General features: G+C 54.3%; 1 protein-coding gene across 2 annotated transcripts in view; it reads right to left on the reverse strand.

Moving 5' to 3' along the window:
* Window positions 1–520: 520 nt before the first annotated feature.
* Window positions 521–27,322, reverse strand: part of MAN2B2 (mannosidase alpha class 2B member 2) — a 47,785-nt gene continuing 20,983 nt past the window's right edge. Inside the window, exons 8-19 of one of the 2 annotated variants that reach the window (XM_017853393.1) lie at window positions 26,799–26,989; window positions 25,750–25,906; window positions 23,659–23,792; window positions 19,108–19,382; window positions 14,815–15,006; window positions 14,065–14,317; window positions 13,109–13,219; window positions 12,821–13,013; window positions 9,503–9,640; window positions 6,043–6,155; window positions 3,405–3,522; window positions 521–1,764 (exon numbers count right to left, since the gene is read on the reverse strand). In XM_017853393.1, coding sequence (XP_017708882.1) covers window positions 1,667–1,764; window positions 3,405–3,522; window positions 6,043–6,155; window positions 9,503–9,640; window positions 12,821–13,013; window positions 13,109–13,219; window positions 14,065–14,317; window positions 14,815–15,006; window positions 19,108–19,382; window positions 23,659–23,792; window positions 25,750–25,906; window positions 26,799–26,989 — 1,973 coding nt within the window. In that variant the 3' untranslated portion in view covers window positions 521–1,666. The remainder of the gene's footprint in view (window positions 1,765–3,404; window positions 3,523–6,042; window positions 6,156–9,502; window positions 9,641–12,820; window positions 13,014–13,108; window positions 13,220–14,064; window positions 14,318–14,814; window positions 15,007–19,107; window positions 19,383–23,658; window positions 23,793–25,749; window positions 25,907–26,798; window positions 26,990–27,322) is intronic. The other variant, XM_017853392.1, reaches the window with a different exon arrangement.

Here is a 27,322-nt window from a genome sequence, read left to right on the forward strand (position 1 = left end):
TTGGTCAGTAGCTCCAGCCCAGCTCCTGTCTGGCCAAACCAGAGAATGTCTTTGCTGTCTAGTGGCCAAACTGCACATTGTCCAAAGAGGTCTGAATCCTTCCAAGCTGGTCCTTTTTGGGTACTTCCCTTCAGCCCTAGAGTACCATATAATTTCCTACATCTCATAGTTTACTCTTTAAAACAGTTTAGGCTGGGCACAGTGTCTCATGCCTGTAATCCCAGCACTTTGGGAGGCCAAGGCAGGTGGATCACCTGAGGTCAGGAGTTTGAGACCAGTCTGGCCAACATGGTGAAACCCTGTCTCTACTAAAAACATAAAAATTAGCCGATGCAGTGGTGCCCCTGTAGTACCAGATACTCGGGAGGCAGAGGCTGGAGAATTGCTTAAACCCGGGAGGTGCAGGTTGCAGTGAGCTGGGATCGTGACACTGCACTCCAGCCTGGGCGACAGAGTGAGACTCTGTCTCGGGGAAAAAAAAATTTTAAAATTGAGATATAATTCACAGACCATAAAATTTATCTTTCAAAGTTAACAATTCAGTGGTTTCTAGTATATTCACAAAGTTGTGCAACCATCATTGCTAATTCCACAATTTCATCATCTTCCAAAGAAACCCCATCCCTGTTAGCTGTCATGCCTCTTCTCTCTTCCTTCAGTCCCTGGCAACCACCAATGTGCTTTGTCTCTTATACACAGATTTGCCTATTCTGGACACTTCATGTAAATAGAATCACACAATACGTGGCCTTTTGTGTCTAGCTTCTTTCACTTAGCGTAATGTTTGCACAGGATTCACCCAGGCTGTGGCATGTGTCAGAATTTCCTTCCTTTTTATGGCCAAATAATATTCCATGGTATGGACAGAACACATTTCATGTCTTAATTGACCTGTGGATGGACATTTGGGTTGTTGCTACCGTTTGACTTTTGAGTAATGCTGCTATGAACGCAGGCACACAGGTTTTGTGTGTATGGATGCTTTCAATTCTCTTGGCATAGACCTGAGAAGGTTACACTTTTATCAATGTTAATAGTTCTGACATTGGACATCCCTGCTGTGTGGTTTCATCTCGTCATGGACTCTGACGGCTGCTGTGCCTTCTCTGCTCAACAGGCGGTGCCCTGAGACACAGGTGGGCGTCTGGGGCTGGAACTCCGGCTCGGCGCTACAGCTTCCTCTCCTGCCCTGTGGCAGAGCCAAGCCCCTTGCAGGCCTGTTGCCAGCATGGGATGAGTCTATGAAAACAGGCGGCAGGCAGTAGGTCCACAGCTACCACTGGCAGCCCAGGCAAGCCTGGCAGGGCCTGGACGGCAGATGCATTTCGGCGCTGCTGTGGGTCTTGTGCTCTGCCTTAGGCAGAACGTCCTGGGTTTGTCTTTTGTGAGTGAATGACACATGAGCGTGCCGAATATCCTTTACTTGACAGAAGAGGAGAGGGCTGGCTTGAGGGTGGGAGGGTAAGAACCTGGATCTTGTAATGTAATTTTTATTTTAAAAAATTAGGGACAAAACCCCAAATATGACCATTTCCTGCCATTAGCCTGCAGATGAGCAGCTGACTCCCCAGTCGTGTCCCTCCATGCTGCTTTTCCCTGTCCTGGGTCTGTTCTGTTACATGGAGTTCCTGGGGGCAGCCCTGGGGACGGGGCATCTGCCCAGGGCTCACTGCTGTTGAAAGTGAACGAAGAATGTCCGGATTTCCTTTGGGTAGACGGTGATGATGGGGCCTCCTGGTGGCCTCGAGGGAAAGGTGGTGTCGCCTAAGGGAACAGAGGTGATCTGTTCAGTGTGGCCCAGGATGGGATGCCCTCCTCCCAAGCCTCCCCCTCTCCACCACAATGCACCTGTCTACCCAGTCTGCTGTGGTTCCCCAAAGGCCTTCCTCTCCACCACAAATGCACCTGTTCTACAGTCCCTGCTGTGGTCCCCAGCCTACCCTCTCACTCCCCTTTGCAAACCCTGTCCCTTACCAGTCTGCTGTGGCTTCCCAGCCCTCCCTATCCACACACTTGCACCTGTCTACAGTCTGCTGTGGGCTCCCAGCATTCCCTCTCACCCACACTGCCACCCTGTCCACAGTCCTGCTGTGGCTCCCAGCCTCCCTCCTCAACCACACCTGCACCTGTCTACAGTCTGCCTGTGGCCTCCCCAAGCAATTCCTCCTCAACCACACTGCACCCTGTCTAAACAGTCTGGCTGTGGCTTCCCAGCATTCCTCCTCACCACACTGCACCTGTCTACAGTCTGCCTGTGGCTCCCAGCCTTCCCTCTCCAACTCCTTGCACCGTCTAGTCTGCTGTTGCATCCCCAGCCTCCCCTCTCACTCCCCTTGCACCCTGTCTACAGTTCTTGCTGTGGGTTAACCAGCCTCTCACACGCACATGCACCTGTCTACAGTCCTGCTGTGCCCCTCCCACTGGTGGGGCAATGGCTGTGGCAATCCCTTTCTGCAGGACTCCTGTGGGTCCTCTTGCATTTCCGCCCCAACCAGAAGGCAATTCATAGATTGGGTCCTGGCCCCTAGTGGCCTCACTTCCTATAGGTGTTGCACTCAAAGCCCAAAAAGCTTTTCTGAGACCATCTTGGTGGACTCTTGTCCTTTGGCCCCTCCAACCAGGTCCCCTTGGAAGGCCATGGCCCTGGGCTTCAAATCTTGGGAGGACAGCATTCACTTATCTATCATTCATCCACTTCCTTCCTTCTTTTCCAACCAACCATCATCTCTTTCCCTCCCTCCGTTCCTCCTTCCTTCCTCCCTATCACCAACTGAGGCGTGCAACCATGGCACCCGCCACCCATGCTGTGTGGTTATGGAACCACAGGAGCTGCAACAGGACAGAAAGAAACCCTCCGGGGCCAGGAAGAGTGGCGGGAGGCACCTTGGGCCTGGTTTGGGGACTCTGAAGGAGGTCTCCTGGGAGCTTGGAGCAAGGGTGCATGGCCAGAAGGTGAATGGGACCTGTTGTGTCCCCAGGCAGAGGGGCATGGTACCGACAGGGACTGGAGGGCCTGGAAGGCCCTGCCCTGTAGTGCAGGCACTCACAGTGGCATATGCCGGTGTGAGGGCACGGATGGCTTATGGGCTTAGGGTCAGCAAGGCCAAGGTGGGCCAGAAGCCCCTGGCCTGGCCCACATCAGGGGTGTGCGGTTCCTGCGTGTGCACACGTACGAGTGCACCACAACACGCCTTGTGTGGGAGCCCCTGGCAGGCAGAAGACTAACCCAAAGCCTTAACTGACTTGTGGTAGATTTGGGAGGGCTGAAGGTTCCAGAGCGGAAAGAAGCCTCTCGAGGTCGCACAGGCCGTGACAGGCAGATGGTTGGATGTGCACAGGGTCTGACCAGCTCCTGAGCCTAGCCGGGAGTCCTGGGTAGGGAGCTGAAGCGGGGATCCCCAAACCTCTGCGGCGGCCAGGCCCCGTCCTCCAGCTCCAGCGGTGCAGCATGCCCACATCCCAGGTCCCTGTGAGTGAGCGCTCCTCCACTGCCACCACGGACCCCAGCGCCTGCAGCACAGCCTGCAGGGAGACAAGCAGAGGGAGGGTGAGCTGCACCAAGTCCCAGATCTGAGCAGAGAACCAAGACAGCAGCAGGGCGGACACACCAGGAACTCGGTGTCCTCAGGGCGCCAGCCCCTGCCCTGGTGCCTGACACAGCTCCCTCATCTGCTTCTCACAGCACATCTCCGAGGACAGCACTGGCCATGTACTTTACAGATGAGGACACTGAAGCGGGAGGTGCATGCTTCACCAGGTGGCCGAGCCGGAGGAGCAGCCCGGGAGGTGTGGCATTTTGAGCTGCCTGCCCCATGCAGACTCCTCCTCTCCTCACATTGCTCAGGTGGCCCCATTTCCAGTCCAGGGAGGAAGCCAGTCAGAGTTACCCCAACCCCCTTTCCCAATAGGCCTTGTCCCAGCCTCCCTTACAGCTAGGGGAGGCCAGAGGCCCTCAGGGGTCTGGAAAAGTCTGTGGAGCAGGAGGAGTGGGGGTGGTTCTTGGAGAAGCTTCCGTGTGCTGATGGGGAGAGAGAGAGAGAGAGAGAGAGAGAGAGAGCGAGCGAGAGAGAGAGAGAGCGCGCCACTGTAGGGCAAAGTCTTTCTGGCCACTACCGCCCAGCCCCACCCTGCCTTGAAATTTGCTCATGAGGAAGGTCTGTGCCATCTCGTGACCGCAAACAAGCAGATGGCAAAAGAAAAACAGGCAGTGTGCCAGCGATGGCGGGAAGACACCAGTGACCAGGTCCACAGTGACAGTGCTGGGGGTCCACCCCGACATGCTCTTTGGGTGAGAAAACACTCTGTCCTCTGTTCCAAGAACATGTGTTAAGTGTTTTGTGACCTGCAGCCAAACTAACTGCGTTCCTAACTCAGCGTCTTTCCACCCCGCCACCGTCCACATCGGGAAGGAAGTCATGGTCCATCCCAACTGTCTCCTCCTCTCAGGGCCTTGGAACTTCCATCTGTGAAACAGGGGAGCATAAGATGACCAACTTCCAGGTCCCACGCCGGCCTCCTGGCTCCCCAGGGCAGGCTGGCTGCGTGCTGGGCGCCGGTACCCACCATGGCCCGGACCTGCTCTCAGGCAGGCCAGGGACTGTGAGGAAAGGGACGCCGGCTCCTCTGTGGCGAGGATCGTGAAAGAGGAGGTGGGGGGCCTAGGAAGACATCATGGCGAAAAGGTCCTGGGGCTTCTCTGGATTCCCCTGAAGACTCAGATGTCGAAGGAGGCCCAAGGCAGAAACACAGAGATTCACAGAAATTCACAGAAATTCTCCACGAGCAGGAAATGAAATAGAAAGAATGCAAACTGGGGAAGAAATGAGGTGGCTCAGGTGGCGCCTTCTTGGGAGGGCGCGTGGGCAGGCCAGGTGGCGGAAGCCTCGCCTGATGGTGGGGCTGAGAGAGCAACATCAGCCAAGAGAGGAACCTGGAAGGGGCCGAGGCCTGGGGGCCCTGACACTGCACGAGGCCCCTTCGTGCCAGGGCCTCTCAACGACCTTCTGGGCAAAGAACTCTCACCTCTCCCCATTTTACATGGGGGGGAAACTGAGGCCCAGAGGCATGGGGTGCCTGAGACTTACCCGTAGAGGGGCTGTGGACCCTGGATTGTCTGACTCTAAGCCACCTTTCAAAGCAACTCTACGGAGAATCTGTTTTCTTTTTCGGATTACACAGATGATGTCTGTGTTTTAAAAGTTTTACTACAAAATAAATAAGAAATAAATAAAATGCAGGCCACTCACGCCTGTAATCCCAGCACTTCAGGAGGCTGAGACAGGCAGATTGCTTGAGGCCAGGAGTTCGAGACCAGCCTGGGCAACACAGCAAGACCCTGTCTCTACTAAAAATAAAAAAAATAGGCTGGGCGTGGTGGCTCACGCCTGTAATCCCAGCACTTTGCGAGGCCGAGATGGGTGGATCACCTGAGGCCAGGAATTCGCGACCAGCCTGACCAACATGGAGAAACCTTGTCTCTACTAAAAGTACAAAAAAAATTAGCCGGGCATGGTGGTGCATGCCTGTAATCCCAGTTACTTGGGAGGCTGAGGCAGGAGAATCACTTGAACCTGGGAGATGGAGGTTGTGGTGAACCGAGAGCGTGCCACTGCACTCCAGCCTGGGGGACGAGAGTGAAACTCCGTCTCAAAAAAAAAAAAAATAAATAAATAAATAAATAAAAAAAAATTAGCCAGCGTGGTGATGTGCCTCTGTGGTCCCGGCTACTTGGGAGGTTGAGGTGGGAGGATCACTTGAGCCAGGGAGGCAGAGGTTGCAGTGAGCTGAGATTGTGCCACTGTACTCCAGACTGGGCAATAGAGTGAGATCCTGTCTCTCTCACACACAAAAAACCCTCAAAAAACAGGCCACTTGAAATACCTGACAAACCCAGAATACCACAAAGAAGGGTGGGGCGGGGCCCATACCGGCGTCCATTTGGGAGGACGCCCTTGTGGATCTCTTTGCCAAGGCAGTTTCTTGGGGCCGCATCTAGGGTTTGCCTCCCTGGCTCATGGTCTGGATGGGGGTGGGGAAGTTCACCTCCAGATTCACTGTCACTGGCTGAGACAGGACTGGGTCCTCGCCCACTTCATACAGGTGGTGGAGCCGCAGCAGGACACGGCGGAGGTCAGCCTGGGCTTCCCCTCGATGGCCTTTGGGGACAGAAGAAAGGTGGCAGTGAAGACCCTCATCAACCAACCCCAATGACCCTGGTCATTACCTGCTGCTTTACACACTCAGCTCCATTTCCTATCCTTAGCCTCCTTGATATGGGTTGGCTGTGTCCCCACCCAAATCTCATCTTGAATTGTAGCTCACATAATTTCCACGTGTCGTGGGAGGGACCTGGTGGGAGGTAATTGAATCATGGGGGCGGATCTTTCCTGTGCTGTTCTTGTGATAGTAAGTCTCACGAAATCTGATGATTTTGTAAAGGGCAGTTCCCCTGCACACACTCTCTTGCCTGCCACCATGTAAGACATGCCTTTGCTCATTTGCCTTCTGCCATAATTGTGAGGCCTCCCCAGTCACGTGGAACTGTGAGTCCATTAAACCTCCTTTCTTCATAAATTACCCAGTCTTGGGTATGTCTTTATGAGCAGCATGAGAACAGACTAATATGCTTCCTGTGAGACAGCTGATATGGCCCCCACTCGAAAAGGAAACCAAGGCTCAGAGAGGGGCAGTCGCCTGAGGCACACAGCTGGGGTGTGACAGAGGGAGGATTCCCTCCCAGGTCTAGCCGACTGTAAGGCTGCCCACCATGACACCAGCTGCAATGTTTCCATCCTTGTCCACTCTTGTAGGCATGATGGGGCATGTCCTCAAATACTCCAGTCTCTCCTACTCTGCCCCTCTTTGAAGTCAGGGGAGGCTGCATGGCCTCTGTGGCCAATGCAAGGTGAGCTGAAGTGACGCAGTACTTTCTGGCAGAAGCTTTTTCCTGCCTTGGTGAGTGAGGAAGCACGTGCTGCAATACAAACTCCATCAGCGGGGGGCTTGGTGGCCACAGCAAGAAAAACCTTCCTGCTAACCCCACTGGATGCACAGCATGGGGGAGAAATGAATGTATACTGTTAAGACCGTGGCATTTTGGGGTTCTTCGTTACTGCAGCATACACCAGCTGCCCTGACTGATATAATGCTGTCATTTGCCATGAGATGTATGTGATCTCCTGTCCCATCCCTGACCTTCCCACTCAGAAAGGCTCATTGCCATTGCTCCCATTTTATAGATGGGAAGACTGAGGCTCAGAGGAAAGCACTGAGTTCAAGGTCCTGGAGAGAGGACCTGGTTAACACAGGTGCTTCCTAAACCCTGGCTGGTAGAACTTCAGCTCTGCAGCTATGCCTCAAAGCTGACTGAATCAATCTGTCTGGGATTAGAACTGAGGCATCAGTATTAAAAAAAAAAAAAAATTGGCAGGGTGTGGTGGCTCACACCTATAATCCCAGCACTTTGGGAGGCCAAGAAGGGAGGATTGCATGCTCTCAGGAGTTCGAGACCAGCCTGGCCAACACGGTGAAACCCTGTCTCTATTAAAAATACAAAAATTAGCTGGGCATGCTGGTGAACACCTGTAATCCCAGCTACCAGGGAGGCTGAGGTAGGAGAATTGCTTGAACCTGGGTGGTGGAGGTTGCAGTGAGCCAAGATCACACCACTGCACTCCAGCGTGAGCAACAGAGTGAGACTCTGTCTCAAAGAGAAAAAACATTTTTTTTTAGAGACAGGGTCTTGCTCTGTTGCCCAGGCTGGAGCGCAGTAGCATGATCACAGCTCACTGCAGTCTTGAACTCCTGGCCTCAAGTGATCCTCTCACCTCAGCCTCCTGAGTATCTGGGACCACAGGCATGCATCCCCACACCCGGCTCATTTTTTAATTTTTTTGTAGAGACAGAGTCTAGCTATGTTGCCCAGGCTGGTCTCGAACTCCTGGCCTGAAGTGATCCTGCTACCTGCTACCTCAGCCTTCCAAAGTGCTGGCATTACAGATGTGAGCCACCTCGCCTGGCCCATTTTTTTTTTTTTTTTTTTTTTTTTGAGACGGAGTCTCGCTCTGTCACCCAGGCTGGAGTACAGTGGCCGGATCTCAGGTCACTGCAAGCTCCGCCTCCCGGGTTTATGCCATTCTCCTGCCTCAGCCTCCAGAGTAGCTGGGACTACAGCCGCCCGCCACCTCGCCCAGCTAGTTTTTTGTATTTTTAGTAGAGACGGGGTTTCACTGTGTTAGCCAGGATGGTCTCGATCTCCTGACCTCATGATCCGCCCGTCTCGGCCTCCCAAAGTGCTGGGATTACAGGCTTGAGCCACCGCGCCCAGCAACCTGGCCCATTTTTAAGAAGCTATCACGGGGCTGTGGGGTAGCTGGTTTTCAGAATGGCATAGGGAAATGGCTGCCCAAGATCACAAAAGCCAAGAGGTTTGTGAAAGTGCTTCCACATCTCCTGGTGTGGTGGTGAGGGGTTCCAGCTCCAAAGCCAGGGAAGACCTCCTGTGTCCTGCGCAGCAGGAATGGTGAGGGAGCCCATTTCACAAGGGGGCTGCAGGTGCCTGGGAAAGCAGGCTCAGGCACACGCCACCACGCCCAGTGAACTTTTCCATTTTTATTTTTATAGAGACAGGGTCTTCCTATGCTGCCCAGGCTGGTCTTGAACTCCTTGGCTCAAGCAATCCGCTTGCCTCGGATTCCCTAAGTGCTGGGATTCCAGGTGTGAGCCACTGCGCCTCACCCTTTTCCCCCTATTCTTAATTCTGCAGGTGTGCCAGGCCTTGGGGGCCTGAGGATGGCCGAGGCATAGTCCGACCCTGCCTTTCAGCTGCTCATAGTGTAGAGTGGGCAGAGAAGGTGCAGCTGGGGCTCTGGCAACAGGACAAGTCGGTTCCCAGCAGGTGTCGCTCCCTCGGGGAGCCCCCCCACCCCGCATCATGCTGTGCAGGGGGATTCTTCTTGTCCTTGTCATTACTGCCTTGTGACTTGACTGCTTCCCCTCTAGACCAAGCACTCAGAGAGCCGGGACCTTGCCCACCTTGGTCACTGCTCATTCCCTGGAGCCTGGCACGAGATGTGCTGTTGAATGAGTGAGTGGAAGTTCCCAACAATTAGGCTGCTTAAGCTCAGAGGATGAGTGGGAATTTGGGTGTTTGGGGGCTCCAGGAGTTCTCCCTGGAAGAAGCAGGACTGGCAGGCACCCCTGTGGGTCAGGGGGACTTTAATTAGTTCCTTAGTCTCAGTTGGGGGTGGCGGGCTGAGACGGATCCACTCAGAATGGGCTGGGGTCACAGGACTGGGGGCCAGGCCCGCCTTGCCTCCAGCTTGCCAAGTGACTGATCACTGACTCTCCCTGGGCCTCACTCTCCCCATGTGCCAGATAAGAAACTAGGTGATCTTGCAGAGCCGTGATAGCTCTAAGGTGAGCCCGTCTGGTGGTGGGCCCGGAAGCCTGGTTTACTCAGGGAGGGACGAGCGGGTCTGAGACCCCAGGGCACCTGCCTCACCTTTCCGGAGATTCTGAGCGTGCTCCGTGTGGTTGGAGCTGTAGCACCAGCCAGGGATGCTCAGGATCTGCAGATGAAGATTAGGGGGCAGCGTCACAGCCTCTTGCTGCTGGGGTCCTGGGAGCTTTGGCGCAGTCCCTGCAAGGCAGATGGACAGAGTGAGGAGAGGGTTCGGGGCTCAATTCCTCCTCTTGGCACTCAGAGCTCTGCACATTACATGCCCCTGCCCCTGCCAGCCACCTCCCATGCATCCTTGTGGGTAGCCTACCCCGCTCCAGCCCAAAGTGTCTGTGCTCCCAACGCCCCATGCTTCCACTTCCCTGCCTTTGCTCAGACCATAGAGCTTAAGAGTTGCAGCCATAAAAAAGGATGAGTTTGCGTCCTTTGTAGGGACATGGATGCAGCTGGAAACCATCATTCTTAGCAAACTATCACAAGAACAGAAAACCACACACCGCATGTTCTCACTCATAGGTGGGAACTGAACGGCAACTGGAACAATGCAGGATCACTTGCTTTTCACTCGGCGCCAGGCGAGAACATCCACCACACTAGCGGGCCTCATCGGATGCGGCGAGGAGAGGGGAGGGCCGATTGCATTGGCGCTGTATTCGAGGTGTTACATAGCATATAAATGGATGAATTTGATGGGGCTGGACGAGTTGATGGGGCAGCACACACAACATGGCCCATAAAGTATCATGGTATGCTAACAAACCTGCCAACGCTTAATGCAATGTACCCTAGAACATTGAAAGTCATAATAAAAAAATTAAAAAAAAAAAAAAAAAAGAGTTGGGAGGACCCTGACTCTCCTCAGCCTAGCCATCTCAAATTAGAGACGAGGAAAGCAAGCCCAGAGGGAACAAAACTTATTCAAGATAACACAGCAAGTTCATGCACAGCCCTCTTTTCTCTCTCCTTCCTTCTTTCCTTCCTTCCTTCCTCATCCCTCCCTCTTCCTTCCTTCCTTTTCCTTCCTTCCTCCTCCCTCCCTCCCTCCCTGTCTCTCTCTCTCTTTTCCCCTTCCCTTCCCCTTCCTTCTTTCTTTCTAGATAGGGACTTGCTCTGTCACCCAGGCCAGAGTGCAGTGGTACAATCACAGCTCACTGCAGTCTCAAACTCCTGAGCTCAAACTATCATCCCACCTCAGCCTCCCAAGTAAGTGGAACTATGGGCCACCACCCTGGCCAATTTTTTAAAAATGTTATGTAGAAACAGGGTCTCACAGGCTAGTCTTAAACTCCTGGGCTTAAGTGATCCTCCCTCCTTGGCCTCCCAAAGTGCTGGGATTACAAGTGTGAGCCACTGTGTCTGGCCAGAGCCCTGTTTTCTACTCAAGATCTGGGATGCCAGTTCCACCCCTGTTTTGTCATCTACTGGTCTCTCTGCTCAGAAGGCACCTGGCCCCTACTCCTTCCAAGTCGAGATGTTCAGCTGGAGCTACCATCTTCTTACAACACCCCAGGCCATGCTGATTGGTCCAGGTATGGGCCACCTGACCCCAGCAGGACCAATCAGAATCTTTCCCCAGGACTTTTGCACTGGGAACTGGAAAGTCGAAGTCTTAGGTCCTTTTGAGCGGGGAAGACAGAGCTGTTCCTTGAGGGCAGCCCCAGAGCTGTTCAGAGTCACATCCCAGGTGGGAGGTGAAGGAACGTCTGCAGACGGAGAGAAGTGCAGGTGAGAGATGCACAGGGACAGCCTCGCGAGGGCTCCAGGCCCTGAGGCCCAGGTCCACCCCGCCCTTCCCTTGGTTACGGGGGCCTCATCATGCACTGTCCTTGGGGGCTCAGCTACTTCATGTTGGGTTTCCCTTACTTGCAACCAAGAGAGACCAGAGTGAGGCCAGGTGGGACGGAGCTGACAACAGCCATGGGGCTTTCTCAGACACGGCCTCATCTCCCTTTGCAGGAAAAGCCCCGGCCACCTAGAAGGAACCACTGACTGGTCTGGGAGCAGAACCTGACCCTGCTAGGCCAATCAGATTCCCTCTTCTGGGAATCTGAAGCATGGGAACCAGAGGCAGCTCAATGGCAGTCCTGGGAGACAAGGCTGTGAGCCTCTGCTCCTGACATGCCCAGACCTGCCCTGCCCCATGCCTGTCTGGACCTTGTGTCCAGCTCCTCCTTAGATTCCATAAGCTTCTCCAGGCTCTGCCCAAATAGCTGCCCCTTTAGGCTCTGTTAATTCCACCCCCTGGACCTGATCCCTGACCTCCTCCCAGCTGTGGTCTCACACTCCTCCACACCCACGAAACACCAGGCCCTCTATGGCACGGCTCCCTCTCCACCCTGAATCCTGGCTCTATACGAACACGCCTCCCCTGTCCAACATCCCAGGAAAACTCTCCTGGGTCAGGGGCTGCTCTTCTGCATCTCCGGTGTGTGGCCCAGGCACCCTGCAAGTGCTCAGCGTATGCTTGCTGCATGGGTGGGTGACAGCCTGCCTGCTTGCTACTGCCCTGGGAAGGTTCTGCTTCTAAAACCAAAGCAGGGAAGCATATGCTAATCAAAACCTCCATAGGTGAGCAGAAAAAGAAAAGAGTTTAAGGGTTGGTGAGAATGGCAGCAAATTGTATCTAGGTCTTGCAGCTCCAGAAGACTATCTTTAAATGTAATCATTGTTTAATGTTTCTCATGTTCTCCTACTTTATAGAGACACACAACTACGTGGTTGTTGATCTGATGCACAGAAGCCTCAGTGGAGGTACAGAATAAGTCCTTCAGATTAGACTATAGATTAGGAATACCCCCAACTGGTGACAGCATACCTAGATTCAGACCAAAATTGTCTTTTATTTTTATTTTTGAGACAGAGTCTTGCTGCATCACCCAGGTTGAGGTGGAACGGCGCAATCTCAGCTCCCTGCAACCTTTGCCTCCTGGGTTCAAGTGATTCTCCTGCCTCAGTCTCCCGCATAGGTGGGATTACAGGCGTGCACCACCACGCCAGGCTAACAAACCAGTCTTTTAAATGCTGAGCCTCCAGACCTAAAGTGACATGGTGACATAATGTCATGTTAAGAAAGGAAAAGATACATCAGAGAAGAAAATGGAGAAGACACAGGGAAGAGGCATATGGTGAAATGGGTGAGTTCCAGCTCTGTACCTACTAGTTGTATGACCTTAAGTGAGCCACTGTTTGCCCTCAGTTTGCCCATCTGTTAAATCAGGGGCTTGGACTAGAGGTCCCTGAGGTCCCTTCCTGCCCAAAAGTGGCCCGGATTCATGAGGGCACAGGCCCCTCCCAAGGCCCGCCCTGGCCTGGCTGGTGCTGGGGCCGTGATGATGTTACTCTGAAAGGGCACCCCTTTACCAGCCAGGTCTCCGAACAGCACCACGGGCCTGTGCTGCAGGGCCACTGCACTCCTCTGGCGCAGAGCAGCGGTGAGGGACCGGGATCCCAGAAGAAGCCAGAGCACTGGGTGGACGACCGAGGTGTCGTTCAGCGTGAGGTTGTAGCCCAGGTCCCAGTCGAAGTTGTTCAACAGCCGCCGGTGGAGCATGACCTGTGGGAAGGCATTGTCCGAGAGGCCTGGCTTGCACCTGGGCATGCCTGTGGGGGGCCACGAGGGGCTGCTGCGGGACAGACCACGCCTCCTACCTCCACCTGCCCATTCTCTTGGCTGGAGATGCCATGTGCCCGCTCTGACAGCAACACAAGCCTGCTTTCGTCATCCTCCATGAAGGCCGACTGAACCATGGGGTAGTAATTCTGCAGAGAGAAACGTCCCCCGGAGGGCGATTGGGGCGAAGGGCAAGGTAGGTCAGGCTTCACCTTCTGGCCATCCCAGCTAGTGCTGCCAACAGGCACAGCAGCATCGTGGGGCCAGGACCCTGACTTTGGACCCCTGAACAGACTGGGGTTCAGATACCAGCTCTGTGGCTTCCGAGCATACGGCCCAGCTGGTGTGGGTGCAGGCCCTGGCTAAGCCCTGGCCAAGTATCATCTCATGGATCCTAACAATGACCCTTTGATGAAGCAGCCATTTTACAGGAGAGGAAACTGAGGCACAAGCCAAGGCACATACTATTCTTGTCTGTGGTAGCACCAGAACTCAGACACCAGTCTGACTCACGGCCTGCACGCTCAAGCCCTGAACGGGCAGACACACAGGCTTTAAAAGAATTCTCTCTGGAGGCCGGGTGCAGTGGCTCATGCCTGTGATCCCAGCACTTTGGGAGGCCTAGGCGGGCGGATCATCTGAGGTCAGGAGTTCGAGACCAGCCTGGCCATCATTGTGAAACCCCATCTCTACTAAAAATACAAAAATTAGTTGCGCATGGTGGCAGGTGGCTGTAATCTCAGCTACTCAGGAGGCTGAGGCAGGAGGATCGCTTGAACCTGGGAGGCAGAGGTTGCAGTGAGCTGAGATCGCTCCACTGCACTCCAGCCTGGGTGACAGAGTGAGACTCCATCTTAAAAAAAAATAGGAAAAACAACATTCTCACTGGAGGCCTCTACTGGCCTCTGCTGGCCTCCACTGCTACAAGTTGATGCTTAATGGGTCAGGGAAAGGCGCCACTGGGAGCGTGCCTAGTGGGCATTGCAGGGCATACCCGGGCGATGCTGTTGTTCACATAGGAAAGGTAGGGCCTCCGCTGCATCTGGTAGCCGTTGTTGTCTGAGTAGATGACCTGCTGGTTGTTTAGGCTGGTGCTGGTCCTCAGGACAGCCTCGCGGTTCAGCTCCAGGGGGCCGGCTCGGTACTCCTGCTCTATCCGGTGGCAGAGCAGCTCCCCGTCATGGCCCTGTGGCATATGGGTAAGCCGGGAGCGGACTGCATATGTGTAATTCCGTGCTGTCATGTTCCTAGAGAAGGGAGCATCAGTAAGTAAAGCTCCAGGAACCTTCTAGATGCTTCCTTTTTGCTTCCCTTCCTTCACGTGGGCAGGGTGGGCAGAGCAGGGTAGGGCTGAAAGGCAGGGAGCCTTCTTGGGTCATGTGGACAATAGCACCACCCAGGACCTGGAGCAGCTGGGAGCAGCCTGGTTCCCCGACACTGCAGGGCTGCCATGCCGGGCCTGCCTTACATCTGCTCTGATCATGGAAGAACAGGTGCTCTGCGGGCCATAGGGTCTGTGGGTCTCTCTCCCAGCTCTGAACTTAGCTCCCAACCAATGTGACATAGCACACGCAAATGCAACCAGCACGCAGATGCCAGAGCAATTCATTTCCTCATCAAACCACATGTCAAACACGGCCCAGGAGCTGGGGTTCAGAGCAAAGGCAGACCCTTATCCACTGAGCTGCCTGCATGTGTGCGCTGACTGTGTGCCAGGCTGTGGGGTCACCCCAGGGGGAAGTACCTGTAGAAGTATTGCCGGATCTCAGTCACAAGCTGTCCCGCCACGATCTCCATTCCCACAGCTTCCCACGCAGGCACCGCGGCCTCGCCTGGTGTGAACAGGTAGTTATCGGAAATGGGGCCCTGTTTCACATCCCCGTTGACGTGGTACTCCAGGAACTCCTGGGTCACGCGCACCGTTCGGTTGCTCTGTCTGCAGAGGCAGGAGAGAGAAGATGTCATTCTCATCCTGCACAAGATTTCACAGACACCGGCTGGCAAGCCTCTCTCTCCAGATGCCATCTGAGCGGCCTGCGTAGCACTCATGAGGCCACACGACTCGGCTCATCTAGAAGCCCTGAGACCTCACCCACAGCCCGTGTGGCCTTAGTTCTAGGACCTCCATCCTGTCCTAGAACGGGTCACAAAGGAGGAGAGGGACAGAGCCTGCAGACAGGAACCGCAAGCTGTCAGCAGAGGGCACCCCCGAAGAGGTGGAACTGGTTCACTCAGGCTGTGGTCTGCAAGTGAAACCACTGCAGAAATGGGCTTTGTCACACTGACCCCGAGCTGTCCAGCAGGACACCAATGTGTACCGACGCTATGTCACGGGCCAGAGCCTTCACTGACTTCACCTGGTTAAATTCTCCCAACCCCCACGGGCAGGGACTATTAAACCCATCCCACTCCCGAGGCATCCGAGGCTGGAAGTTGTGACATCAGGCACCCAAGATCACACATCTAGGAAGTGTGCAAGCCAGAACTCAAATTCAGCCCCAACTCCAAATTCTGTGCTCCTTCCCTTCTATCAGGATGTTTGTGTTAGGACAGAGGATGGGAGAAGAGCAGGAGGGGGTCCAGTGTTTTAATTGTAAAATGCAATCTTTGGCCTAAGCAAGCACACAAGTGATGTATTTGTATCTGAGTCTGGCCTGGTTGTGGGTGGACAGTGAGGTGGATGGCCTCCAGTTCTCTGTGGGATCGTGGTGAGCGTGGGGAAGGAAAGCGAGGCAGGCTGAGGAGGGTTCTACTGAGTGCTGGTGGAAGAAGAGAAAGAAAAGAATTGAGGTCTCTGGCTCTGGACCCCTTCCCCACACCGTCCTTTTAAAAGCTCCCCAGGGGCCATCAAAAGAGTAAAAAGACAAGCCATGGAATGGAAGGAGGGATTTGCAAATCATAAATCTGACAAGGGACTTGTAGCTAGAATATATAAAGAACTCTTACAACTCAATAATAAAAGACAAGCCAATTTAAAAATAGGCAAAGGATCTAAAGACACATCTCACCACAGAAGATATGCTAGTGACCAGTAAGTACATGAAGAGATGCTCAACACCATTAGTTAGCAGGGAAATGCAAATCAAAACCATCATGAGATGCCACTTCTCGCCCACGAGAATGGCTATAATTGAAAAGACAGAAAATAACGAGTGTGGGCGAGGATGTGAAGAAATCAGAATCCTTATCCGCTGCTGAGAGGAACAGAAAATGGTGCAGCCGCTTTGGAAGACGGTCTGGCAGTTCCTCAAAGAGTTAAACATAGAGTTAGCTTATGACCAAGCAATTCTACTCCCAGCTATGTACCCAGGAGAAACGAAAACGTATGTCCACGCAAAAACTTGTACATGAATGTTCAGGGCAGCATTATCGATAGTAGCTAAAATGTGGAAACAACCCCAATGTCCATCAACTAAAGAATGGATAAACAAAATGTGGTACATACATGTGACGGAATAGTATTCAGCCATGAAAAGGAACGAAGTACTGATATGTGCTACGATACCGATGAACCTTGAACACATGCTAAGTGGGCTGGGCATGGTGGCTCGTGCCTGTAATCCCAGCACTTTGGGAAGCTGAGGCAGGCCGATCACTTGAGCTCAGGAGTTTGAGACCAGCCTGGGCAACATAGTGAAACCCCATCTCTTTTTTTTTTTTTTTTTTTGAGATGGAGTTTCGCTCTGTCGCCCAGGCTGGAGTGCAGTGGCCGGATCTCAGCTCACTGCAAGCTCCGCCTCCCAGGTTTACGCCATTCTCTTGCCTCAGCCTCCCAAATAGCTGGGACTACAGGCGCCCACCACCTCGTCCGGCTGGTTTTTTGTATTTTTTTTAGTAGAGACGGGGTTTCAACGTGTTAGCCAGGATGGTCTCGATCTCCTGACCTCGTGATCCGTCTATCTCGGCCTCCCAAAGTGCTGGGATTACAGGCTTGAGCCACCGCGCCCGGCCCCAGTGAAACCCCATCTCTACAAAAAACACAAAAATCAGCTGGATGTGGTGGTACGCACATGTAATCCCAGCTACTCAGGAGGTTGAGGTAGGAGGATCACTTGAGCCCCGGAGGAGGTTGAGGCTGCAGTGAGTCATGATTGTGCCACTGCAATCCAGCCTAGATTACAGAGTGAGACTGTCTCAATCAATCAATCAATCAATCAATCAATCAAAAAGGGGAAAAAAAAGAAAATACGTGAAGTGAAATAAGTGAGTTGCAAAAGGACCACATATGGTATGAACAGGCAAATCCATATAGACAGAAATAGGCTAGGATTGCCAGGGCCCGTCAGGGAGGGGAAGATGGGGAGTGATTGCTCAACAGCGTGAGGTTTCTTTCTGGAGTAATGAAAATGTTCTAAAATTGATTGTGGTGATGGCTGCACAACTCTGTGAAGGCACCAAAAACCACTGAATTGCCCACTTTAAATGGGTGAGCTGTGTGGTATGTGAAGCGCATCTCAGTCAAGCAGTTACATAAGGAACAAAAGCGCTCCCCTCAACCCAAACTGCCCTGGGGTTGGTGTCTGCACCTTTGGCTTCTCACCCCAGGCCTCTACACAGGCGGTCTTTTCCCTGTGGAACGACCTCCCCTATGCCCTTCAAGGCCTGAGGCCTAGCCCCAGGCGTCGTCTCTAGATGGCCCCTACTCTGAATACCAACAGCTCCTCCTTTTTCCTCAGGTGACAGGCATTGGTTTTGCAAGGCTTACCCCTGGTGGGGTTTGGGGAGCCTAATAAGAACTCCTTTGTCCTCATTGGAGTTCAGAAGCAAGAGACAGACAGGGCCACAAACAGGACAGGACAGCCTGAGCTCCAGTGCTGGAAATGCCAGGTGGGACCCTGGCTGAGGCATATGGGGTCCGTGGGCTACCCTAAGGGGCATTTACAGAGGGGGCGTGGGGCCTGAGTGAGGAAGGGGCAGGGCACATTCTGTCTTTCCTGGCCTAACCTGGCAGGCTCGGACCATGCTGGGGCTTCCCGCGTTTCTGTAGCTCCTCTGCCCAACTGCCCCCTTGCCAGCCACCCATGCTGGCTGCTGTCACCCCTGCACCTGCCCCGCTCTCCCTCAGGATCCACTAGGGGAAGATGAGGACGGACCTGACTGGGGCTCCATTCCCAGAGAAGTCCTGGAGCTCTGTGGGCAGGGAGCTGTGACAGTGACCTTGAGCTGGGATCCCCTGACACCCACCTCAGTACAAACGCCCCTCTCCCTCCTTCTCTCCCTCCTCTTCTCTCCCTCCTCTCCCTCTGCCCTCTCCTGTCCCCTCACTTTCTGCTATGTACTCCTCTCGGTTAGGAGGTCACATCAGGAGACAAGGTGGGTGTTCTGGCAGAGGCAGCTGGGCCTGACGAAGACTGCACCGGACGTGGCCTAGGAAGGACAAACCAGCCACGAGGTCTTTCTTGGGAGGTCAGCTGCCCACTCTGATGTCCACAAATAGCTGCTGAATGAATGAATGAATGAATGGGAGGTTGGCTGAGTGGATGGAGAGATGAATGGGTAGGTACATAGGTGGGTGGGTAGATGGGTGGATTATGAATGGGTGGGTAGGTAGATGGATGGATGGATGGGTAAGTGGGTGGGTGGATGGATGGATGGATGGATGGATAACTGGGTGGGTAGATAAGTGGGTGGGTAAATAGATGGGTAAGTAGATAGGTGGGTGGGTGGGACTAGATGATTTTAAAAGTCCCTTCCTGCTTTAAAGACAGTATCACTATTTACTGAATAGAGATTTTATGTTTCTCTAAATTAAAAAAAAAGTGGATAACAATATTTTTTTTTTTCTCAGAGTGAGTCCCTCAGTGCTCCTTTTTTTCTATGGATCAACAGTCCTGGAATGAAAAAGTATACGAAAGCCTTTCCTGCACTGGCCCAGGCTCACACTTCTAGAATTAAAGATCACAATGGCAGGAAGGGGTTTCACCACCATCTGTCCTTCCCCCAGGCAAGTGAGCAAATGGAGAATCCAGGTAGGGACCTGATATAGCCAGGTTCCTGGCATGTCTGTGCCTCAGAGACAGCAATGGCTGCACCTTACCTCTCCCAGATGCTGTGCATCAGGTTGGTATCCTGATCGAGCAGCACAATGTAGCAGTCGTTTGCCACAGGCACCAAGTGCCTGCCCGCAGGGCTGGTGCGTCTCCTCAGCCTGCGGCCAAATTGAAGCGTGCTGGCCACAGTGGCAGCTGGTTCCTGGGTGCCCTCTTGGGCCCCTGCAGTGGGTCTGATGCTGTAGTGCCGGTAACTGAGGCCTGGGATTGTGGTCAGGATAAGCAGGTCATAGGCAGAAGGGGTCTCTGTTGAGTTCTGGATCTGCGAGGCCAGCAGGATGAGACTTGTAACTGTCAGCTCACACACCTTCTGGAATGGGGTGCTCACTACCTGCTGAGGCAGCAGTGTCTTTCCATCTCTTGGACCCTGCCGAGTTCTCCTCCCTGCCCCCAGTTCTGGCCTTCTCTTCTTGCACCCCCATAAACCACATCAGTCCTGGGAGAACCCTTCAGCGACCTGAAGATAGCTGGTTCTTGGGTCCCCAAAGCTTCTCTTACTCTCAGCTCCTGAACTGGGAGCTCCTGAACACCCCCAGCTCCTTTAATCGTCCTTCATCAACCAAAGTGATGACTCCCAAAACCAAACCCAAATCCACTGACCTCTTCTGGAACCTGAGATCCACGAATACAGCTTCGTGCTTGACGCCTCCACCTGGATGTCCACAGCTGACCTCACCAGCTACCCCATCCCACCCACACCTGCTCCCCACAGCATCCCCATCCAACGATGGCCCTTCCAGCAGCTACCCTGCACCTTCTGCTCCTCACTGTCCAGCTTTCTCCACCTCTACCCCCTTGTCATCCCATCCCTCAGTCACTCCCCTTCCCCATCCCCCAGGCATCCCCATCCCTCACCCACCACCAAGGCCCCCCATCGCCTTTGTGAGGCCTCTCATCTCCCTTCCCTGTGGCCTCTGCCTGGTCACAGCTGCTGTGGCCCCTTCCTAGGTAACTGCCCAGCATCTGCACTGCTGTCCCCATATCCACTCCTGTGCCCACCAACCCATCCACTGCAGCAACCAGAGTGAACTTTTTGAGACCTTTGTCTGCTGCAATCGGGGAAGGAAGCCTCCTCTGGGACCCAGCCTCCTTCCTGCGGCATCCTTGCTCTCTCCTCTGGCCCCTGGGGCTCTAGCATCACCAACCCTTCCCTCCTGACTCTCCTGCCCTTTCCTGCCTCTGAGCCTGTGCCACCCTGTGCCCTCCACCTGGACTACCTTCTCCTGGGAGGGGCCATACCCCGATCTTCTCGTTCCCACATGGAGGGACTTTTCCGGGGTAACTCTCCTGGCCTCTGCTCACCTCTGAGGTGTCTGAATTGGGGAGGGAGGCTGGAGGAGAGTACTGCACCCCCTCAGTGTCTGTGCCCCCAGTGGGGAGGCCTTTTGGGGGGCCCTATTAGCAAGCTCAATAATGGTGTACACACCCCTCCAACCCAGCCTTTACCCAAATACAGCAGACACCTCTTCCCTGTCTGCCTGATCCCACATTGATGCGGCCCGGCCCACCTAGTTAAAATGTGTCCCGAGCCCTGCAACTTGCTCTAGTGACTGTCTCCCTCATGGTGGTCATGGTCTATCATAGTCCGTATTTTTCTTATTTTACTTATCACCTGTCTCCCCTACTGGAACAGATGCCCCAGGCAGTGGGATTTGTGTCTGTTTGGTTAGTACACCATCCCCAGCGCCCAGAACAGGGGCTGACAGAGAGTAGGAGCTCCAGAAATGTATGTTGAGGGAATCTACTCTTAACAGATGCTGCATCTGCGTGGGGAAGGGGTGTGTGTGGGGGTCTGCTCAGACCCATACCCTCTCCTCGCCTTTCCGTGCTGGACAAACTCCTCCTCAGTCTCAGTTCCAGCCGAGGGCCCCTCCCCTGGCTCCTGAGCCACCACTCCACACCGTCACCATCCACGTCTGTGTCCTGAGATAGGGCCTGGCCTCGCACAGGTCTGGGGGCCCAGCACCTAGCCCAGGGACGGGCCCAGGATGGGCATTCAGGAGCTCTGCTGAGTGAATGAGTAAAGTCAGCTCCTCCCCCACCTCCCCGAGAAGGGTCAGCTGGGTGGCGTGTCTGGCGCCGTCTGGAACCGGAGTTGGCCTGGCCCACGTAGGGTGTCTGGGTGGTGTGGAGAGAGGCAGTCCAGCCCCATCCCTAAAGTCGGCACCTCCATTAAAGCACAGCACTCCTTTAAGATTCCTGAAGGCTTTCCCACATGCCGGGGTGGAAATTCATATTAGATCACTAATATTTCCAAAGGCAGAGGAGTGAGGGAAAGTTTCCCACATGTGAGGCCCTTCTAGGGATCAGCCCATACACAAGGGCCCAGCGAACAGGTGTGTGAACAGGCTTGGTGTGGTGGCTCACGCCTATAATTCCAGCTCTTTGGGAGGCCGAGGTGGGAGGATTGTTTGAGGCCAGGAGTTTGAGACCAGCCTGGGCAACATAGTGAGACCCTGCCTCTACCAAAAAACAAACAAAAAAATGAGCCATGTGTGGTGGTGTACACCTGTAGTCAGCCTGGGAAGTCGAGGCTGCAGTGAGCTGTGACTGCACCCTGCATGACAGAGTGAAATTTTGTCTCAAAAAAAAAAAAAACAAGGAAAATTGACACTAAAAATTGTTTTAAAAAGTGTAAGCAGGGAACAACAGTTGAACGGTTAATGCCACCTCCTGACTCCCACTCAGCATGAGTGATGCCACAGACTGAATGTCTGTGTCCCCTCAGATGGCTGACGTTCAGATTCCAAGTCGTTACTTAGGAGGTGGGGCCTTGGGGAGGTAATTAGGTCAGGAGGGTGTGGCCCTCAAGAATGGGATTAGTGCCCTCGTACAAAAGAGCTCAGAGAGCTCCCTCGGCCTCTTTTGCCATGTGAGGACACACAGGAAGATGGCAACCAGGAAGAGGCCCTCACCAGAACCGGGCCATGCTGGCACCTTGATCTTGGAATTCCTGCCTTCAGAACTGTGAGAAATAAATGTCTGTTATTTAAGCCATGTAGTCTATGATAGTTTGTCATAGCAGCCCAAGCAGGCTGAGACAGATGAGGCCCTTATCTCCCATAGCATGACCACATTAGTGCTGGGCAGTGCCGGGCCTGGGCGCAGGGGAAGGCTCAGCTCAAGGCTGGTGGGGCTTGAATGTGGAGCCTGCTCTACCTCTCCCTCGCTGGGGGACTTTGACCAGTCCCTTAGTCTCAGCAGGCCTCCGAGTACATGAGGGGATGACAGGGATGATGACACAGATGGCCCTCGACTTTGGCTACATTGGATGCCCCAAGCCCAGTATCAGTCCGCTGGGTGGATCCAACTGCCCTCAATGGCTGTGGGTCCCTGGGTGAGGTCTTCCTACAAGGGCAGGCTGTCACACTTTCACTCGAACCACGGCTTTGATTGACCAAGGAAGGTTTGGAGGTTGGGAGTTTGCCACCTCCCAGCTGTGTGACCTCAGGGACTTTGTGTGGTACAGTAAACATAGATTTGGTCTTTGTCTGCAGCTCTTGCCACAGAGCTCCTAAAACCATTGGAACTTCCTGAGTGATAGAGTGATAGGAGTGTCTTCTAAAGTTCATAACAAGCCCCTTCCAACCTTATCTGAGCTTATGCTGTTGAGGTGCCTTCTGGCAAGGCCCATAGGTGGCTTCAGGATGGAGCTGCTCCCAAGGAAGCGAGCCCGGGTTAGAGGGCTGGGATGCTAGGCCCTCCCTGCCTCCACCTCACCAGTGCTCCCCGCAGCTGTCCCTGAGTTGTACCCTTTCTTTCTTCTTCTTCTTCTTCTTTTTTTTTTTTTGAGATGGAGTCTCACTCTTATTGTTTAGGCTGGAGTGCAGTGGCGCGATCTCAGCTCACTGCAACCTCTACCTTCCAGGTTAAAGTGATTCTCCCGCCTCAGTCTCCCAAGCAGCTGGGATTACCACCATGCGCCACCATGCCTGGCTAATTTTTGTACTTTTAGTTGGAGACGGGGTTTCACCATGTTGGCCAGGTTGGTCTCGAACTCCTGACCTCGGGTCATCCACCCACTTCAGCCTCCCAAAGTGCTGGGATTACAGGTGTGAGCCACCGCGCCCGGCTGGTTGTACCCTTTCTAACAAAACTGTTATGGTAAGTATGGCACTTGCTTGAGTTCTGTGAGTTGTTCTAATGAATTATCAAACTTGTGTGTGTGTGTATCATGGGAACCCCAAAATTCAGTTAGCAGGACACAAGTGTAGTAGCCCGGGAACCCCATTTGTGGCTGCTGTCTGAAATTAGGGGTCTTGTGAGATTGAGCCCCTAACTTGTGGGGTCTGTGCTTACTCCAGTTACTCAGTTCAGGAATGAATTGATTTTAAGATACTCAGTTGGTGTCAGAAAAGTGGAGAATTGGGTGGTGTTGGGAAAAAAAATCCCACTTTGCTTCTCTGAGCCTCAGTTTCCTCTTCTGTAAAACAAAGGCAATAAGGCCTCCCTTGCAGGGTCAGAAGAGACAATGTGCCTGGCCCAGAGCAGATTCAGCAAGCAGCCAAGGCCCCTCCAGCAGGATTTCGTGTCCATACCTGTGAGGGCACTGGGTGGCCCGCCTCATCTGTGACGCGGACTCTAGGGAAACCAACAGTCAGGGTGACGACGGTGGTGACTGTCCAGGCCAGCGGGTTGTAGACCGAGGCAAAGTGTCCTGCAGGCCCTGCACCTGCACACAGAGAAGAGGCTTTGCTTGTGCCATGTGACTCACCTTCTGGAACGGGGTGCTCACTGGGTGCCCCTCAGTATGAGGGAAACTGAGGCGGGTGAGACGCAGCCCTCCAGAACTCCCAGGGGAGCGGGGAAGGGGGCAGGCAAACAGGTGTTTCCCACAGACACAGCGTGGGCTACATTCTGCAGTCTGGCTTCCAGGGCAGGGCAGGCGGAGGGGCTCGCAACATAAGGTGTCCGCGTTGCCCTGGAGAACTGAGGTTCTATTTGCTCCTCACACATCTCTATCAGCCTGTTTTACCAATGAGGAAACAGGTCCAGAGAAGTACAGCCACCTGCCCAAGGTGACCCAGCTTCTAAGGCCTGGTTCCAAAGCTTTGAGTGCTGGGCACTGTGAGCCACCAGAGAATTCTCTGGAGCCCAGAGGGTCAAGTCCATTGCCTAGCCTGGCACTTGAGGGCCCCACAGGGTCCTGTGATGAGGACCTGGCCTGTTTTCTGTTGCATCCTACCAGCCCGTGTGTGTGAGCTCTGGCCACGCCCAAGAACCCCCGGATCCCTGAACCCAGCACATACTTCCAGCCTCCCTCCCTCTGCCTGGGCTGTTCCCTCTGCTGGGGACACCTTTCCTGGTCTTCTCTACCTAGTCACAGCTTGGGGAAGCCTCTCCTGTGTGTCCATTGGAATGACAGCTCCTCAAAAGGCCCCACCTGGCAGTGAAGCCAGACCCCAGCTGAGAGCTCCCATTCTGCCACTGTCTCTTCCACCTGGCTGGTGTTCCTAAGGCCAGGGGGCCTTCCAGAGCCTGCAGGTTGGATGGGATTACACACAGACAGAGACAGGAGGGCATGTTAGGTGCTAGGGCAGTGGGCAGGCCAGAGCTGGGACACTAAGAAGTCCAAGGCAGTCAGGTGCGGTGGCTCTTGCCTGTGATCCCAGCATTTTGATAAACCAAGGTGGGAGGACCACTTGAGCCCAGGAGTTAGAGACCATCCTGGCAACACGGCGAGACTCTGTCTCTCCAAAAAAAATAAATAAATAAAACAATGAGCCAGGTGTGGTGGTGCATGCCTGTAGTCCCAGCTACTTGGGAGGCTGAGGCGGGAGGATTGCTCAAGCCCAGGAGTTTAAGGCAGCAGTGACCCATGATTGGCACCACTGCACTCCAGCCTGGGTGACAGAGCGAGACCCTGTCTCAGAAAACAAAAAACAAGAAGGAAGTGCAAGATGACCAAGTGCAGGCTGTGGGTGGGACCTAGGGGCCTATGCACAGAAAAGTCTCATGCAGGCGGAGGGCCGCCAACCTGTCTTCATTTGTCCGGGATCTTCCCAGTTTGGAAACCCCTCAGTCCCAGGCACACTGGCACGGGATCAGTCACTCTACACATGGGAAACCTCACAGTCAAAGAGGTTGGTCCCATGGCTGCCCTGCTGTCATCTCAGTCAAGTGGAGTTTGGGAGGGAGTGCTGGGAGCCAGGAAGGGACCAGGTCCCTGAGGACACTGGCGTACTCTCTACAAGGCTGGGCAGCACCGGGTTCAGGTTCAATCCCTGCTCTGCTCCTTCCTACCCAAGTGGCCCTGGGCTAGCATATAACTTGAGTCTGTTTCCTTGGCTGTAAAATGAGGACAGTAACCATTCCTATTTTGTACAGATTTTGTGAGGCATTAAATTCAATACTGCACGAAGGGTATTTTGAGCTTAGTAAATGCTCAAAACATGTTAGCTGCTATTTCTGGCTCTTCTTGTAACATCACCAACCCTTCCTCATTGCACGGATGAGCAAACAGAGGCTGGGAGGACTGAAGCCACCTGTCCGAGCTCTCCCCATGGAGAAGGGCGACATGGGCAATGTGGACTCAGAGTCTGGAGCTGGGGTCATTGAGCTCCTCCCCTGACCCCCTCAGGCTCTCTCTTCATAAAGGGGCCACAGCCTCCCTGCAGGTCCTGGCTCACCCGAGCTGGCCGCAGTGGGTGCCTGGGGCTGGAGCTTGTCTAGGACGATGGAGGCCATCAGCTTGCGCATGCCCAGCATCCCCGAGGCCAGGTGCGTCACGTACATGTCTCTCACCTTGGGAGACTCAGTCCCAGTGATGGCATCATGGTGCTGGACCTGCAGCAACCCCCGGGGGGGAGGAAGAACAGGATCAGGACCTGACTCTGGGAGGCACCTACGAGGCACCTACTAGGTGCTGGCTCTCATTCTGGCTTGCCAGGTGCCAGTGGAGAAGTGGGGAGTCCCTGCCATTTTACAGAAGAGGGAACTGAGGCCAAGAGAAGCTGAGGAGATTGCCCCACTTTTCCTGCCCTTGTGGGAACTCATTGTCCCCCATCTCTGGACCCCCTGCTCTGACGGACCCTAAAGTCACCTGATTTCTCCCACAACACAATGACATGTTCTGCCAGCAGTTCCTTTTGGGGAACTGTTACAGGGTCATGGCTGGTGCGACCCTTTTTAGGATAGGTGACTGAGGACAAGTTACAGGCTGTCTTGGGTCTATTTTCCCATCAGTAGATAGGGGATGGGTGGAGACGGACGCTCATGAACTGGCTATTCAGTAGCCACTGCTCCAAGCAGCCTGTGCACACCAGCACATCCAGTTGCCCCACCGTCCTTCTGAGCTAGCTCGTTGTTCTCATTGTACAGGAGGGAATTAGGTCTCGGGTGGGCGTGGGAATCACGTGCCTGACGTCACACCGCTGAGCCGAGATTTGGATGCAGGCAGGGCTGTGGGACACAAATGCCACTCCACCTTGTCCTTTATCCCTCTTGCTAAACTGCTACAAAGCTTCATGAGACCACCAGCTGGATGGATCAGGCTGTGGTCCCAGCCTTGGCCTGGGTTCACCATGCACCGGCCTTGTAACCAAAGGGAACCTCGTTTTCCCTCTGTAACACGGGGCCTCTAGTGCCCCAGGGCTGGGAGGATTGGCTAGGATAAGGCGGGGGAGGTGCGCAGCATGGGGGGTTCCAATCCTGCCACTGTGGTTAAGTGTGGTGTTACCTCGGAGACGGCCCAGCGAAGCTGCTGGAGCTGCTGCAGGGCCCAGGCCAGATCCAGATGCCCACGGGGGGCCGGCCACATGTAGCGCGTGAACATGGACTCTCCGGCATACAACAAGGCGCTGGCTCGCCGGGCCAGCCCCTTCAGTGCGCTGCGGGACGTGTAGAAGCCCGTCCAGGCCTGGAATGGTTCTGGGAGACAATGGAAGACAGTGAGCTTGAGACGGCCTGACCCAGAAGTCTGCTAAGCTCCAGCCCTGGAAGAGCTGAGAAGCTAGGGCTGCAGAGGCAGCCTCTGCCAGGATCACCCAAGGAGGCAGGCTGGGCAGGCAGTGAGCCCAGGGCTTGCGGCTCCCAATTCAGGGCTCCTCCCATAGCCAGACTAGGCACTGCCCAGAAAGCCCCGGGTAGGCCCTGGGCAGGGCGGGAGAGGCAGGCTGCACTGGGGCAGGTGGGGTGGGGTGCTGAAGGTTGGTGATCGGAGGCAAGCCCAGGGTGCCTAGGAAACACAGGACAGCTGTGTGA

This window comes from Rhinopithecus bieti, unplaced genomic scaffold (assembly GCF_001698545.2).
Source record: "Rhinopithecus bieti isolate Rb0 unplaced genomic scaffold, ASM169854v2 scaffold_35903, whole genome shotgun sequence".
Lineage (NCBI taxonomy): Eukaryota > Metazoa > Chordata > Mammalia > Primates > Cercopithecidae > Rhinopithecus > Rhinopithecus bieti.